Source organism: Lolium perenne, chromosome 1, assembly GCF_019359855.2.
Source record: "Lolium perenne isolate Kyuss_39 chromosome 1, Kyuss_2.0, whole genome shotgun sequence".
Lineage (NCBI taxonomy): Eukaryota > Viridiplantae > Streptophyta > Magnoliopsida > Poales > Poaceae > Lolium > Lolium perenne.
This window is the reverse complement of record NC_067244.2, coordinates 190,684,882-190,700,367: the sequence shown is the minus strand read 5'-3', so window position 1 is coordinate 190,700,367 and position 15,486 is coordinate 190,684,882. Positions and strand designations below refer to the sequence as shown.

The 15,486-nt window shown below is 43.1% G+C and overlaps 1 protein-coding gene across 4 annotated transcripts; it reads left to right on the top strand.

Moving 5' to 3' along the window:
• Positions 1 to 2,543: 2,543 nt before the first annotated feature.
• On the top strand, positions 2,544 to 13,909 carry LOC127316576 (uncharacterized). 4 transcript variants are annotated; one of them, XM_051347028.2, is made up of 13 exons: positions 2,544 to 3,207; positions 3,331 to 3,738; positions 3,838 to 5,503; positions 5,635 to 5,874; positions 6,575 to 6,704; positions 8,206 to 8,358; positions 8,481 to 8,716; positions 8,802 to 8,871; positions 10,438 to 10,644; positions 10,798 to 11,021; positions 11,742 to 11,820; positions 11,894 to 12,031; positions 12,976 to 13,909. In XM_051347028.2, the coding sequence occupies exons 1-13, from the start codon at positions 2,736 to 2,738 to the stop codon at positions 13,183 to 13,185; spliced, it is 4,233 nt and encodes a 1,410-aa protein (XP_051202988.1). In that variant the 5' UTR covers positions 2,544 to 2,735; the 3' UTR covers positions 13,186 to 13,909. The 4 variants fall into 4 exon arrangements, with proteins under 4 accessions (XP_051202988.1, XP_051202986.1, XP_051202979.1 ...); XM_051347026.2 differs by having other exon boundaries at positions 2,544 to 3,738; positions 3,838 to 4,413; positions 4,534 to 5,503; XM_051347035.2 differs by having other exon boundaries at positions 2,545 to 3,207; positions 3,448 to 3,738.
• Positions 13,910 to 15,486: the final 1,577 nt, after the last annotated feature.

The window sequence follows — 15,486 nt, the reverse complement described above, 5'->3', positions numbered from 1 at the left end:
TGCCACTAGGGATAAAACATTGGTGCTATGTTCAAGGATGTAGTCACTAATTACATTACGCGCAATACTTAATGCAATTGTCTGTTGTTAGCAACTTAATACTGGAGGGGGTTCGGATGATAACCTGAAGGTGGACTTTTTAGGCATAGATGCAGTTGGATGGCGGTCTATGTACTTTGTCGTAATGCCCAATTAAATCTCACTATACTCATCATAATATGTATGTGCATGGTCATGCCCTCTTTATTTGTCAATTGCCCAACTGTAATTTGTTCACCCAACATGCTGTTTATCTTATGGGAGAGACACCTCTAGTGAACTGTGGACCCCGGTCCAATTCTCTATACTGAAATACAATCATCGTAACATCGTTTCTACCGTTTTTCGCAAACAATCATCTTCCACACAATACGGTTAATCCTTTGTTACAGCAAGCCGGTGAGATTGACAACCTCACTGTTTCGTTGGGGCAAAGTACTTTGGTTGTGTTGTGCAGGTTCCACGTTGGCGCCGGAATCCCTGGTGTTGCGCCGCACTACATCCCGCCGCCATCAACCTTCAACGTGCTTCTTGGCTCCTCCTGGTTCGATAAACCTTGGTTTCTTTCTGAGGGAAAACTTGCTGCTGTGCGCATCATACCTTCCTCTTGGGGTTCCCAACGAACGTGTGAGTTACACGCCATCAACCACCCCCTCAAGGGCACCACTACACCTTACATTGGTACTTGGCAAGGTAATTCCTTAGCCAGAGGATGCGGTGTGGCTCGATCATGCCCACAAAGCTGCAATCCTAGGCCTTGTGGTCGAAGAGGTGGCTCAATGCCGCCATGAAATCATCATCGGTGAAGCCAAGCATGTCCATGACCGCATTGTACAGGTTAGGGTGCATGTCTGTGGGCTTGTTGTCCCTAATGGCATGTGCGACGTCCTTCACAATAGCAGTCATGTTGGTGAAGGCCACCAGCTCGCGTCGCCGAAGGCGCCTCTCTTCCTCTTGCCGGCGGTCGCCTTCTCAGGTGCGTCAGCAGCCTTTTCAGGTGGCCCATCGAGGTTGATCGTGTCGAACTCCTGGGTTTCAGCATCCTCAGGTAAAAGATTTGCTGCAGCCGAGCCTAGGGGCTCGCTGCATCCCATGGCGTACCTGCCGATGGCGAGGCTGAAAGAGAAGATGGTATGCATCTCGTCCTAGTTGGCAATGGACACATTCAGGTACTCCGCGTCCTTTTGATATTCCTACGACACGAAGAGACAATGATGTTAGTTCTGCTCGTAGTTGATCAAAAGAGTTAGTGAGGTGGACTGAGCGTGCTCACCGCGACGTGCCCGCAGTAGTGCTCACCCTCAAGGATGATGCATTTGGTATCCTCGCACCACTGAGTCCCGCTTAGATCGCGGAGCCTGGCAATGGTGAGCCACCTCTGCCTCCACTTCCTCAGGTGGTTGTACACCTGAGTGGAGCACGCGGAGACACTACATTGTTCATACAGGCCCTTCGCCACAACAGTCAGATGGACTTCCTTGAATCCTTTGTCAGTTCTCACTTCGGTCTTGATCAAGCTGCACATCTTCTCCAAGACGAAGCTGGACATGAATGAAAGCCATTTCATTGTGTCGGTCCCCTCCTGTGAGGCCTTCAAGGCCCTGTCCGCTTCCGTGCGGTTCTTGTTTTTTTTTGTGGTGGCCAACCTAGCCGCGACCTCTGCCGCTACCTGAGCCACCAGGTCAGCCACATTGCAGCTGTGAACAACACAAACCCCTAGCAAGATCATGGTAGGTCAGCACATTTGAGACAAACAAGCGACCAGAAATGTGGAACCCTAGCAAGATCATGATAGCTCAGCACAATACAGACTAACCCCTGGTACAAGACCAAACCCTGCCAAGATCTGACAACTCCTAACCTAGATCTAAACATAACCGAGGTATTAGGATAAGAGAATCCTTACAGCCATGGTCGGAGGTGAACAAGTGCCGGACCAGGAAGAAGATGAAGCCGCCCAGATGTAGTCGCCGCCGCCGCCGCTGCCACTGTCGCCGGCCAGAGATGCGTGCGCCTCTTACCTGCTTTCCGACAGGAGGATGAGCTCGAAATTTGGGGAGACAATGTAAGAGGGGGTAGAAATAGGCGATGGGGCGCGGCGGGAGGTGACGTAATCCTTCCCGCCCTCTTTTTCGCTTTTCGTCGATGCGCGCCGCAGCTCCCGCCATCTCCATCCTCGTCTCCGCGCGTGCGCAGAACATTCGCTTTTGCATCAGCCGCGTTCGAGTTTGCCCGCACCGCTGAAAACTGTTAAACTGGGCATTCCTCCAGGACCTAGCCCGAGGGTGCTTTGAGAACCGATTCGTGCAACAACGCGAATCAACCCAGCCAACCAGCAAAATGACTGAAGGCAAAAAAAAAAAAAAAAAAAAAAGAAATGAAGAAAATGTCGCAGGTCGGCAGAAACCCAAGCAAGGCCATTTCCAAATTTGAAAGTCGAGAAGAACAAGCCCAACTCCGAAAATTACAAAACCAACGCATCGCCCTCACCGCCTTCCTTCCGTAAGCAACCTCCCTTCCCCTTCCCCTCTGCCCTGCCACGCCTTTCTTCCCCAAATCAACCGCGCCCCTCCAGACCAGAGCCTCCCCCTCCGATCAGCCGCCGCCGGCCGATGCCCCAGCGCCGCCGGGGCTGACGCAGGCGGTAGCGCCCAACCCCCCGCGCTAAAACCCTAGCCGCCCCCAACCCAGCCCCCATGACCAGCCCCCACCTAGGTCTCGGCCTCGCGCCGCCGCCGCCGCCATCCGCCGACCCGTCCGCCGCGCCGCCACCCCGCCGCGCCCCGCGGCTGGCCAAGCGCCGCCACGCGGCCCCCACCTCCCGCTCCCGCGCGCAACCGTCCACCTCGACCTCGGCCACGTCGTGGAACCCATTCGGCGGCGGCGGCGGTACGGATGCATCGGGGCAGCACGGAACTGCCACCGGGCCAGCGAGTGCGGACGGCGGCGGCGGTTCCGGGTTCGGGCAGAATGAGGGCTTCGTGTTTGGGTCCGCTCCGACAGCGAGGCAGCAGCCTCCGCAGCCGCCGACGCCGGGGTCGTCATCCAGCGAAGCCCCCTTCGTGTTCGGGAGCGTGAGGGACAGCCTGCCCCGGTTCGACGAAGGCCCGTCAGCTGCTTCGAAGCTGGACGACATGATGGGGAAGATGAACCTGCAGAGTCCACAAGGTAAATGCAGCGTTGATGCTGGTAAAGATAAGAGCTCAGTTTCTGGCGTCGCTATACCACCTAGTTTGGCTTCCGACAGCGAAGCGAATGTGCTCCCGGAAAAGCTGACGCGGTTGAATTTAGGTACCGGGGCGCCATTACAGGATGAGCCTGCTAGCAGTGTGCCGAAAACGTTTGTGTTTGGGAGTAGCGGAGCTGGGGATTTTCCTGACAGCACGCTCACTGCTTCCTCCCGTGCAGATTCTAGTTCAGTCCAGGTTACTGCGGCAAATGGTGCGCCTGGAAGTGGCCGTGCAGATGGCAGCAAGGATGTTGCCCCTGGTGGTGTTAATATCAATGCATCTACTGCGGATTGCGGTACCGATGATGCAAGCGTGCTTCCGGAGAAGATAACACAGCTGAATATAGGAGGTGGCACGTTCCAGTACATGAAAGAGGGTAGTGGTACTCATCAAACTCCCCAAGTGTTTGGCTCTGGGGCTGGCGGAACTACATACACTCCTTTTGGCAACGTTTCAAGCAAGGGTTCCGGTAAGGCCAATGCACTTTTCTCTTCTGCAAATAGCAATGCTTCTAGTTCTAGTGGTGCTGTCAATTTGACTTCAGAGTGGGCTTCTACTTTGAATATAGGGGGTGGAGTTACGCAGAGTGTGAGAAGCGATAATGCAAATTGCCCTCCAGAGGCATTTGTATTTGGAACAAATGGGAGCACAAACTCTGCTTCGGAACATCCAGCTCATGGTAAATTGGAAAGCACACTTGCAGAGAAGATGACAAATTTAAATATACAACGTAGCATCCCACCTCAGGGCATGAAAGATGAAGCTGCTCGGAAACCAGAACCGTTTGTTTTTGGAAGTAGTGCAACTTCAAATTATTCTGTGAACACCACATCTTTCACAAGTTCTCAAACTAATGTATCCTCAGAAGGCAGTAGAAATGACTTGGGCAGTGATGATACTAGATATTCAACATATTCCAAATCAAACATTGATAAAGGCTATGTGACAAATAACTTTGTTATCGGTAGCGGTAGCAGTGCACCTGCTCGATCTGAAGGGGCTGCAGGAAAACATGCACTGCAAGATGGAATCAAGAAATTGAACATCAACAGGGAAGGACCATCAGTTGGACGTGTTGAAGTGAATGATGCTTCCACTTTTGAATTTTCATTTGAGAGCAAAGCAGAAGCTACTCCAGGACATGGTACCGTTCCTCAGCCAAAATTTCATGGGTCATGCCCGTTTACTCCTTTGAATCATTCATCTAGTTTCTCTACATCTGCAAGTGAGATGCCATCTTTCATTTCCAACCTTATGAATGCAGGAACAAGAACTGCTACCGGTGAATCTAATGCAGTCAAACATGATCCGGCTAGTTGCACCAGAGAGAGCTTATTTGGTATTGACTATATAAAATCAGCTTATAGAGACAAAAAGGAAGCTCATAAGAGCTCAAGAAAGAAAAGACCAAGTAGGCTAAAACAACATGCTCAACTCCATCAAGTTCCGCAAGAAGCATGCACCGACAGACAAACCTCAGATTTAACAGGTGACTATTCACCAATGGATTGTTCTCCTTATCAGCCAACAGTTGAACAAGTGTCAAGAGAGTCATCTGTGAGTTGTGATCCGTCCATTCACATACTTGATAGTAGCGTCTCAAATCAGCAGACCAGTTGTGCTGAAGATGATCTAGTATCTGCTACTGAGCATCTTGTTATCGGGGCAGAGCTTCCAACATGTCAAGATGAAGGCAGAGATCCCACTGTGGATGCATCTGAGAGTAATTTTGGTAGCAACTTCTCTAGTTTCGATGGAGAAATAAATTTCTGTGATGTATCACAGCCCCTTTTCACTAATATGAGCGTTGACCCTACTGGTGAACCTAAAATGTACACAACTGAAGCTTGGGTCGATGGTTTTGAATGTAATATAAGTGGGCAAACTTGCGAAGAGAACAGCTCCAGAATACAACATGAGTCTTGTGAACCTGTTAATACTCAATCAAGCTCAGCAGATTTGAGTGGGCTCAACTTCACCTTTGGTGCATCACTGTATCCCGGAAGTTCTTCTTCGGCGCAAAAACGTACTTCAAAAAGAAAGTTAAGGACTAAGGGCAGTCAGGTGCTTAAGTCTTCATCCACCCAAGCTTCTGTACAGCCCAAAAGCCCACAAGACACAAAGATGCAGTTTTCCCCAGAAACAAGTGAGACAAAAAATTCAGTTAAAGAGCAGTTTAGCAGAGATGCATCAATTTTGTCAGGTTTGGAGACTTGTGAGACCTGGCGTACAAGGTTTGTCTGGACATGGTTTTATTTTGTCTTTATATCTCACATTATCATTTAGAAATATCTTATTGCAGAAACTTGTGTGACTACTCTATTTTTTGATATATCATTGTTTTGTTTGTTTCATTTGGGCACAGTGGGAATCAAGCCTATGCAAATGGTCACTTTGCCACTGCAGAGGGCTGTTATACCCGTGGAATAAATTCTATTTCCCAGTATGGAACTTCTGGACGCTGTTCCCGTGCATTGGCGATGTGCTATAGCAACCGTGCAGCCACTAGAATGTCTCTGGGGAGAATGAGCGAAGCTCTTCAGGATTGCTCGATTGCGACATCAATTGATCCCACCTTTCTTAAGGCTAAAGTTCGTGCTGCAAAGTAAGTACTTGCTATCCTCAACTCAAGTAATTCTTCCGTATACCAGCTAAATACCTGTGCGTTGCTACAGATCAACAAATTAGATTGCCTCAGCATGTCCAACCATTGTTTTTCTGCTCCTTACACCCTCGGCGTCTCAGTCTTTGGCAGAGCGTTGTTTGTGGGGGACCACTTCCTTGGAAAGATTCAAATTTCTAGATTTTGGGTCGGTAGACGAGGGGAGGAGAGGCATTGTTGTTGGGGTCTTCCTAGAGGCATATAAGTTTTGCATTGATATATTTCTTCTCATTGCACCAATATGTCTACTTCAGTAATGAACGTGACTGCATCCGTTAGGTGCCCAATAGTGGTATTTTCTGTTTCTATCATGGAAGATTATGTTAGATTTCATTAATATTTTGAAATGTATATGCATCTGGAACATCAGAAATGGGTTTTCTGGATGTATTAGCACTACCATGCTGAGATAATTCAGATATACTCTGTATTACCACGGTACATTATTTACAACAAAATCTGGAGTCCACAGGAGAACATTTCTGTTTGGTTGGCTTGATTTGTACATTGGAGGGATCATTAACTTGGTAACTTTATCTGTTGATACTTTCTTATCGCCTACCTTCTTAAGTGGTTGTAGCCTTAAGTTCTTACTATCTGCGTGTGATTGCTAGGTTTAACTTCTCACTATCTACAAATGCAGTTGCCAGCTAGCACTTGGAGATCTTGAAGGCGCATCAAGCAATTACACAGCCTGTTTGAAATCTAGTAACACTGCTGATTTTGACATCAAAATGTCTGCTGAGGCTTCTAATGGCCTGGAAAGAGTCAAGGCATGCTTTTTCTTCTCAAAAGATCACCTTAAGTTTTTATTATATCAGTATGTTTACACTGTTGATCTTTTCATCTCTAAAACCTACAACTGTGTCCTTGTCGCTGCATGTAAGGGTTCAATCGACTAGCCCTTAACATCTTGGTGAACACTTGCAATCTTATAGGTCCTATGTTTCATTCTCTTGTTTATACATCTTCTGCATGGCAGCCTTAGTCAGTTCACCAAATGCCATTATGCCCAAAGAGGGTATCAAATGACTAAATACTAATATGGTTACCTTAACCTAGGAATGAGGTGGGTACTCTACTGGTGTTCTAATCAGGTAGCGGTAGCTATTTTACTGAAAAATCTGCCCATTCCTAGTCATTGCCTTGGTGCTGGCACACCAGGAATGTTGGCCATTACCCAGTATGGGCAAACAGTTGTCGTGGCTAGAACTAGAACAAGGTTTTCCAACAACATAGCAGCTGTGTATGAACAATGATATAACTGCTTTAGTGCCTGCATTGGATGTTTTGCAATACAATTTTAAGCACTACCCTGGTTCGCAAATATAACATACTACCGCACATAATAACACATAAGTAGATGTTGATTTTCTGTAGTTCCAGTTACTGAATAACCAGCTTCTGCCTTTCATTTATTTATTTGCATCTTAAGTTGCTGGTGATGATATGGACATATGGTTATACCAAAGCTTATAATAGATAATAATAGACGGCTAGGCTATAGCATTGTTGATAACCATGATGTACAATTTTAAGCATATTCCTCGAGTTATGTGTGTGTACCTGGTTCTTCTATTATGCCTGGCATTGAATCTGAAAATGCATACTTGTTCAACACCCTCACCGCATCACCATAATATTTCTCAATGCATTTTTTCAAAACGAATTTTGTTTGTTATCCTCAACCACCACGAGGTCATCAAAATGCTCATTTTTTGTGCTAAGCAGCTTGCGAAATTACCATGTACAAGACTTACTGTTTGTCTATTTTAGAGGAATTGTGTGCGTGGACTTGATACACCTTCCTTTGTTTGGGCCTTCCGGGATTATCTTATGCGCACTAAAGCTCAATGATATAAGCTAATCTACATAGCCTACCTTCATTTAAAATTTGAAGATCATGTTTGATCTTGCTAAAATAATTTCAGTGTTTCCTAACATTTGTGTTTGAACTGGAAGACCTAGATGATTGTACAAGCCCCATAGGTTATACTACCTGGCCAGTATATGCAGAATCAAATACTTGAATTTTTTTAGTGTTGGCTTGCTGCCCAAACCTTTGTGGTTTTTGACTTGCATAGTTGCACCTAGCTATTGATATGCGTTTCATACATTTTGCTTATTGGTTTGTTTTGGATGTACTAGTTGTTGAATGATCATTTCCTTGAGTACCCACAGTTTATCTCTTGAACTTCTCAGTAGAAATAAGATTTAAGTTAGCTGCTTGTTCTAGCATTATATCTCATTGGCATCCTTTTACCAATACTGCAGAGGGTGACAGATTGGGTATCCCAGTCCAGGGAACTTCTCAAGAAAAGAACATTGCCTGAAGCAAAAACAGCTTTTGAATTTATCTCCAGTGCATTGGAAATAAGTTCACATTCAGATATCCTAATGGAGATGAAAGCAGAGGCACTGCTGACGGTCTGTATTTCTAAAGAACATTTTACACCGATGAATTGTTGAAGAATAATTATGCAGTCATGTGTTCAAGTGATTTCTTGCTTTTATCACAGCTTTACTAATATGGTTGCTGCCCTGAACAGCTACGAAGATATGAAGAAGTAATCGAGCTATGTCAAACTGTAGATTTGGCTGAAAGAAGTGCTGTTTTAATTAATTCCAATGGAGAACCAAATAGTTCAAATGTATCTGGAAAGGCAGAATGCTCTGTAACACTTTGGCGGCCATACCTCATTTGCAAGTCTTACTTCCTTCTAGGCAAGCTTGATGAGGCTCTTGACTTGCTAAAGAAGCATGAGCTAGTGACACCTGAAGAGAGGTAAATTGCCAGGTCCTGTGACTTCTGTTCTTTTTTTCTTTCACCTTTTGTCTTTGATATTTAATTTCTGAATGATGACATGCAGTGATGGGAGCGCATCTCGGAAATGTTTCTCATCATTGTCTACAAGTATAAGGCAACTTCTTTCCTTCAAGGTATATCTCCTTTTCTAATGATTTCTTTTCATCCTCTAGCACACTAGCAAATATGAAAACTGCTGATATATTTTCTGTCATATATACCCATGGTATGCGTATGTTGCTTATATTTTGTGAACCGTGTCTTATTATTTATGTTTTGTTGAACAATTGTGTTTGATTTTGTCAAGCATGACTTGTCCTTCCCATTGGCACCTATTGCTTTGAATGCTATAAATTGTTTGTACATTATCCGTGCATAAATTTATGCTAAGTATGCAATGGAAGTAGGAAAGATAAACAATCAAGTTCTCTAATTTCAGTGAAGTCCATACACAGTGGTTGCTAAAGTATTTGCATCTTATTGCCATCTCATTGCTGAGTCATATTAACATGAGCCGCTGTTCTCCCTATAGCCGCCCTTTGGTTGTACTTAGCATCAGACTGTGATCACGAGTTCATGGACCAAAGACAAAGAGCAGAAATAAAACAAAAAAGAAAACATGAAAAAAGAAGCCTGGCCTCAAATTAAAGCCATCTTCCTAGGTAAACATAGTTTGGAACTTGGCCTTAGACTAACATAAGAAAACTTCATGTTAAGTCTTCACGTTACTTGCAGCAAACATGAAATGCAATATGAAAGCAGCCTCGTGTCGATTTTAGATATCAGTCGCACCATAAATATAATAGGCAAGATAAACTTGGGCTTGGTTAGTTTTTCACATCATCTGCGCTAATTGACAGACAGAAACCACGGTACAAAGAAACGAACAGGATTAGTTAACAGAAGTTCATTCTGGTGCATCAGTTCCTTTGTTCCATGGAAGTTCGAAAAAATATCATCACTGGTCAGCATAGGACAATATCGCGTTTCATTCAAAGCAAGCAATTATAGGCAGTGACATAGGTAAATCTATTCTTACAAGCAGCTTAAAATAGTTGAAGGTGCATCAGCATATGTCCATGTGCAGCTGTAGCACCACTAAACCATCAGTATCCAGCAAACCCAACAGAAGATGTGCAGCTTATGTTCTCAGTTTACCATTGGATATTACCACTGGCCACAACAGCAGGGTACCCCTGCAGCAGAATTAACTTTTCACAGTTATTGGGTGGTGCAGACATTCTCAGCTATCTTCTGGCATTATCAGTGGCCGCAATAGCTGGGTGCCCCCATAGCAAAATTAACACTCCACTGTCATTGGGTGGTGCGAGGGAGGGAAGGAGGGGGAGGTTGTGTGTGTGACTTGACAAGGAGAGGCAGAGTGCACCTGTGAATGCATGGATGCAGCATTGTATGCCCCACATTTGCATTTATTTCCTATTTTGCATATGCCGGATCATCACCCAAGGAAGAATATGGGGAACCAAACGAGGTATTGCTTGTAGAGTGGGTGATAGGTGAAGGGACATTCAGGCAACAAAACAGGTCCTTGCAGACTGGGAATCAAAAACTACATGTCTCTTTATTTCATACGTTTGGTGCAACAACACAGACTAAGACATATATTTGTTAGCCCTTACATTTTGTTGATAGTAACTTAAAGTTGACATTGTCCTTTCTCCACCTGTGATCCTTATTAGGCTGCGGGGAATGAAGCATTTCAAGCTCGCCGATATTCAGAAGCTGTGGAACAGTATTCATCGGCTCTGGCATGCAATAGTGAATCACGGCCCTTTTCAGCTGTCTGTTTTTGCAACCGTGCAGCTGCATATCAAGCACTTGGTCAACTTACTGATGCAATCGCAGATTGTTCACTAGCCATGGTTCTTGATGCAAATTATCCTAAGGTATAGTTTTAGTATCTTTTGTTCTATCTTATGAGCTTTTTTTTTTTTTGCTCATATCTCAATGTATAGAATACCAGCTGAAAGATTAAGTATGGACTGTCTTGACTCTACATTGCTATTTAAGGATTTTCTCTAATAGCTTCTTAATTCCAGGCAATTTCTAGGCGAGCCACATTATACGAGATTATAAGGGATTATGGGCAATCTGCTAATGATTTAAGGAAGCTAATCTCACTTCTTCAAAAGCAAGCCAATAAGCCTGGAGCATCACCAAAAGTTGTGAACAAGCATAGTGACCTGAAGCAGGCGCGAGCCCGACTTCTGTCTGTGGAGGATGAAGCAAGAAAAGATACTCCCTTGAATTTTTATTTGATCCTGTAAGTTTTCTATTCCCTCCGTCCGTAATTAACTTACTTGCATTTGTCTAGATTCACATGTATATCTACACACTAAAACACGTCTAGATACATGCGAATCTAGACAAATGTGAGTCAGTTAATTCCGGACGAAGGGAGTAATTGAAATATCTGTTTGTCTAGTAGTGTTTTCTTTTCCACAAGTTCAGTTCCTGAGTTGCATTGTGAAACTAATGCATGGATTGTAGATTCTTTTTACACCTTATACTCCCTCCATCCCAAAATCACTTGCTCAACTTTGTCTAGATACAGAAGTATATAGACGCATTTTTGTTATAGATACATCCGTATCTAGACAAAGTTGAACAAGTTATTTTGGGACAGATGGAGTATAATCATTGAGAAGCAAGTAATACAATGATTATGCCTACAAGAAAACTGACGGCCTTTAATGTATATATGCTCTCTGTGCCTTTTGATGTTTCTGAAATTGTTTGCAAGAGCATTGACTTCACATTGAGATGACATTTTGGCTAGAAACTTATGCTATAGCACGATGTTGCATGGGAACTTCATGCATCTCATCGAAAGTTTCTAAGGACAAAATTTAGCTTATTTTTACCAGTATTTTAGCTACTGAATTAGTATTATGTTGGATACTATTATCTCATAACATTTGGCGAACTATCCAGTTTTCATGCAATAAAGCAAATTCTGACAGGTGTTATCTATTATTTCCAGGGGGGTTGAACCATCCTGCTCTCCACCGGATATTAAGAAGGCCTACCGAAAAGCTGCATTGAGACATCACCCGGACAAGGTTCCCATTGTTTCAGAAAATTTATCATTGTTTTTTCATATAGGCAAAGTTTGCTTACAACTTTGACCTGCAGGCCACTCAACTGCTGGTCAGAAATGAGAATACCGATGATGGGTTTTGGAGGGATATTGCCAAGGAGGTTTATTCAGATGCTGATCATCTGTTCAAAACGATTGGAGAGGCATATAATATTCTTTCAGATCCCGGCAAGGTAAAACACATTTGCATCAACTGTGATTCCAGAAAATGTAAATTGACTAATGTTTGCATGAAATATAATTGGCCTCCTCTCTTTACTGTAGTTCTTATATTATTAGGGAAAGCACACCCAACCAGTTACATGCATAGTAGAAATATAAAAAACCAGAATTGATTACCTTGTGTGTATTAAAGTGCCAACTGTAATTTAAACATTCTACTGGGGAACAATGCGAAGTGGTCTTAACTCTGAATGGATAATGTTGCTAGTTAAGTGGATCTGAGCGGTCAGCTCCAGGGTTTGGGACTGAACTAGCTCTCAGGGGCTCAGACCACTTCATGAACGGTTTTGGTTTCTCCTCACTTAGAGGAAGTAACTGTTCAGAGTGTTCCTGTGAATTCAAAAAGTGAAGTTGAAGATGAAAACTGGACAAACCTGCAAGGTTGTGTAAAAGTTCAGAAGAAAGCTCTATTAGTTGATTGGCTAGCATCGCTTCAGCTTCATTAGTATGTGTGTTGTAGAATCCTCTTCCACTTCACTTCGTAATTATGTAGCTCCACCCATGTAAATATTTTTGTACTTGGACATGGTTTTTCTGTTGTTGTTAAATAAATAGAAAATATAACATAAGGGCATCCCCTGCCGTTCCCCTCTAAAAAAAAGAAACCTGCGAGCTTTTATTTTCCAATATTGGATTCTTGTTTCAGTACCCAAATCCAAGGAGTATAGGGAATAACCAATTTTCTGAACATTGCTGGTGCACATTATCAACTAAAGGCCCATGACTTATAAGTTTGATTCTGATGTTGCACGTTAATTGACACTTCTTTTAATGCCTTTAAGAGTGATTTTTGCAAATATAAAATGAGACCTATGCACTGCATTCAGTTTATCAGTTATTATAGCCAACTTCTTTTCCCTTGAGTGAAACCTCTCTTTTTGCTTGAATTTTGCAGCGTGAAGAGTATGATATTGAAGAGAATCTAAGAAATGCTGCCAGGAGAGCTTTTAAGGGGAGGAATACACCAAGGTCACCTGAACAGCACTATAGGAAACAATATGACAGGGGTTTTAGTCCTCGTCAGTGGCAATCTGCGGGGCAGTCAAACAATGGTGTGCCCCGCTCACGTTGGTCCGGATACGAATACGCTGATGACTACTGGTAAATTTTTTCGGTAGATGCTTGTGGTATGATCTTAGCGTGGAATCTGCAGCATCGGCTGCATATGAGCAAGGCGGACCTCCTTGCACCAAGGTGTGTGGCCTTTGTCCTCCTGGAGTTGTTAGATGCCACTGCTAACCTGCCATCCTCCCTCCTTGGCATCTAGGGGATGCATTGCAGCTTCGCTGCCTGTCTGCTCAATTCCGTTCTTTGGAAGAGGATGGAAAATTGTGGTTTGAATGGTCTGCGTGATGGTTTGGTGGTTGAATTCTTGAACAGCATGGAATACTTGGTTGACATTGTCAGTCTGCACCACCATGAAAGATTAACATCAGAGGGAGAGTTTTGGCTTGCCCCATAGGCAAACACATTGCTTGTTCATGCACATAGGGATACACAAATTATTTTTGGTGGGCTGAGATCAAGAGTTTTGTTCTATTTATGAATGCTTCAGATATTGTGCCTACCTGAAGGAGAAACAATGTTGTTCTGTAGAAGTATGGTATTGTTCATGTCTGTAATTCCTAATTAGGTGGAATTAGGAAGACATTTGCTGAAGGAACCAAATTTTCCTTTGCGGGTATTTCTTTAAATGACATGTAACCAATTTTCTGCAAAGATACAAGCGCAGAGTGAAAATTTGACAGTGTATGTGGGCCAACAATGTTTGGCTATACATTTTAGAATGACTAAAATGCATCCACTATCACTGAAACATGTTTGACCTAGTTACTTGTTTTGGTCACTGTGTTGTTCAGTTAAGTACAACCTACGGTCATTATGGTTGCTAAGTAGGTTATGTACAGTCTTTTCTTGAGAATTTGCTAATTTATTTGTACTTGATTGACGTTCACAGTCAAAGGGTCAATTCATTTTTTAAGATTCAACTTCTAATACTATAGTATCATAAGTTGAAGGCGCGGTAGCAGCTTAAATTACACCCTAACAATTATAGCCATTGTACAGAGAAGGGATAGACAGATCAATTGTTTGCCCGTCCCATTTGTAGAAAGAATTTGCCCGTCCCATTTGTAGAAAGAACTTACTGCCTTCAATTCAAATTAATTGACTCCACTTTATCTAGATCTGGTGTATCTAGATGTAATTGTTGACTAGATACATCCGTATCTAGATAAAGTTGAGTCAACTAATATGAATTGGAGGGAATACTTGTTTTACCAAAATCAATATGCCCTCCACCTTAGCGATGTTTCATCAAGGTTCCACCAAAATTTCATACATGATTAGTGGTAGAAAGTTTATTCAAGTTTCAAGAAGAATTCACAACATGTTCTCATGTTCCGCTGAGGATTCACATATTTTTTTGCAAATGTTCATAGAAAGGAAACATAATGCTATGAAACATTTTGGCGTTCAAAACTATATCATGAATGTGGGCTTTAGGTTGACTTTGATAAATACATACTTTTTTTTTGCAAACGTGTTGAATTTCGAAGTGGAGTGGGTTGATTGGTAAAACACAAGGTTCTATCTGCAAATGTCAGGCAATCAATAGATCTTATCTATAGCTTTTCTATCCGGTGGCCTAGAGTATATGCGTTGTAGCACTTGTGTATGTTCTTGTGCTTGTGCATGGTTCTTGACTTCTTGTGGACATGCAGTCTAAGCTAGCCAAGGGGATCATTGATGTCATGAATTAGTGTATTAAGTGCTACTTTTTACGAGTAAGTACTCCCTCCGCTTTTAAGATATGTTTTAGCTATAGATTCATCCGCATCTAAAAAAAGTTGTGAAGCTTTTTTTTTTGGAACGGAGGGAGTACCAACCATCGTTAATTTATAATAAATTAATTGGAGTAAGTCATTTGTGACACTATTGCAATGTTAGTGATCAAGCATACCTAAGGTAATCCCTTCGTTTTATATTAGTTGTCGCATATTCGGATTATCTATACACATTTTTGGGAGTAACAAATACAAAGAGAAGACCATATCTAATTTGCACTTTTCTACTAATGCAAGCAATAAGTCGTACAAGTTACCAGTGATGCAACTTACCATGTAACTTACATCAGCTATGGATATCAACACGGCATTTTCGTTTGGCGGTGGACCATTGACACTCGTACCAAAACATTTCTGCCACCCTAGCAAGTAGCACAGTGTGATCCAATCTTGCTAATCGCTTGTGCTAGAAAACATTAAACTCATTATATGTCTTCAAACTATTTTCAAGGTCTTAGGTAAGTCTTGGAAATTTCATCGAATGGTGCCCGTAAAACGTTTGCTCATGAAGCGAACAATAACTTGAGGACCCACCCTAGCACGAGTTACATCAAGGAAAA

Bases quoted from the DNA above. Each gene is read 5' to 3' on its own strand.
- LOC127316576 (XM_051347019.2), top strand. From the start codon at position 2,736: ATGACCAGCCCCCACCTAGGTCTCGGCCTCGCGCCGCCGCCGCCGCCA. The intron at 5,504-5,634 runs GTTTGTCTGGAC...ATTTGGGCACAG, and splicing joins TGTGAGACCTGGCGTACAAG to TGGGAATCAAGCCTATGCAA. The intron at 11,022-11,741 runs GTAAGTTTTCTA...TATTATTTCCAG, and splicing joins TTGAATTTTTATTTGATCCT to GGGGGTTGAACCATCCTGCT.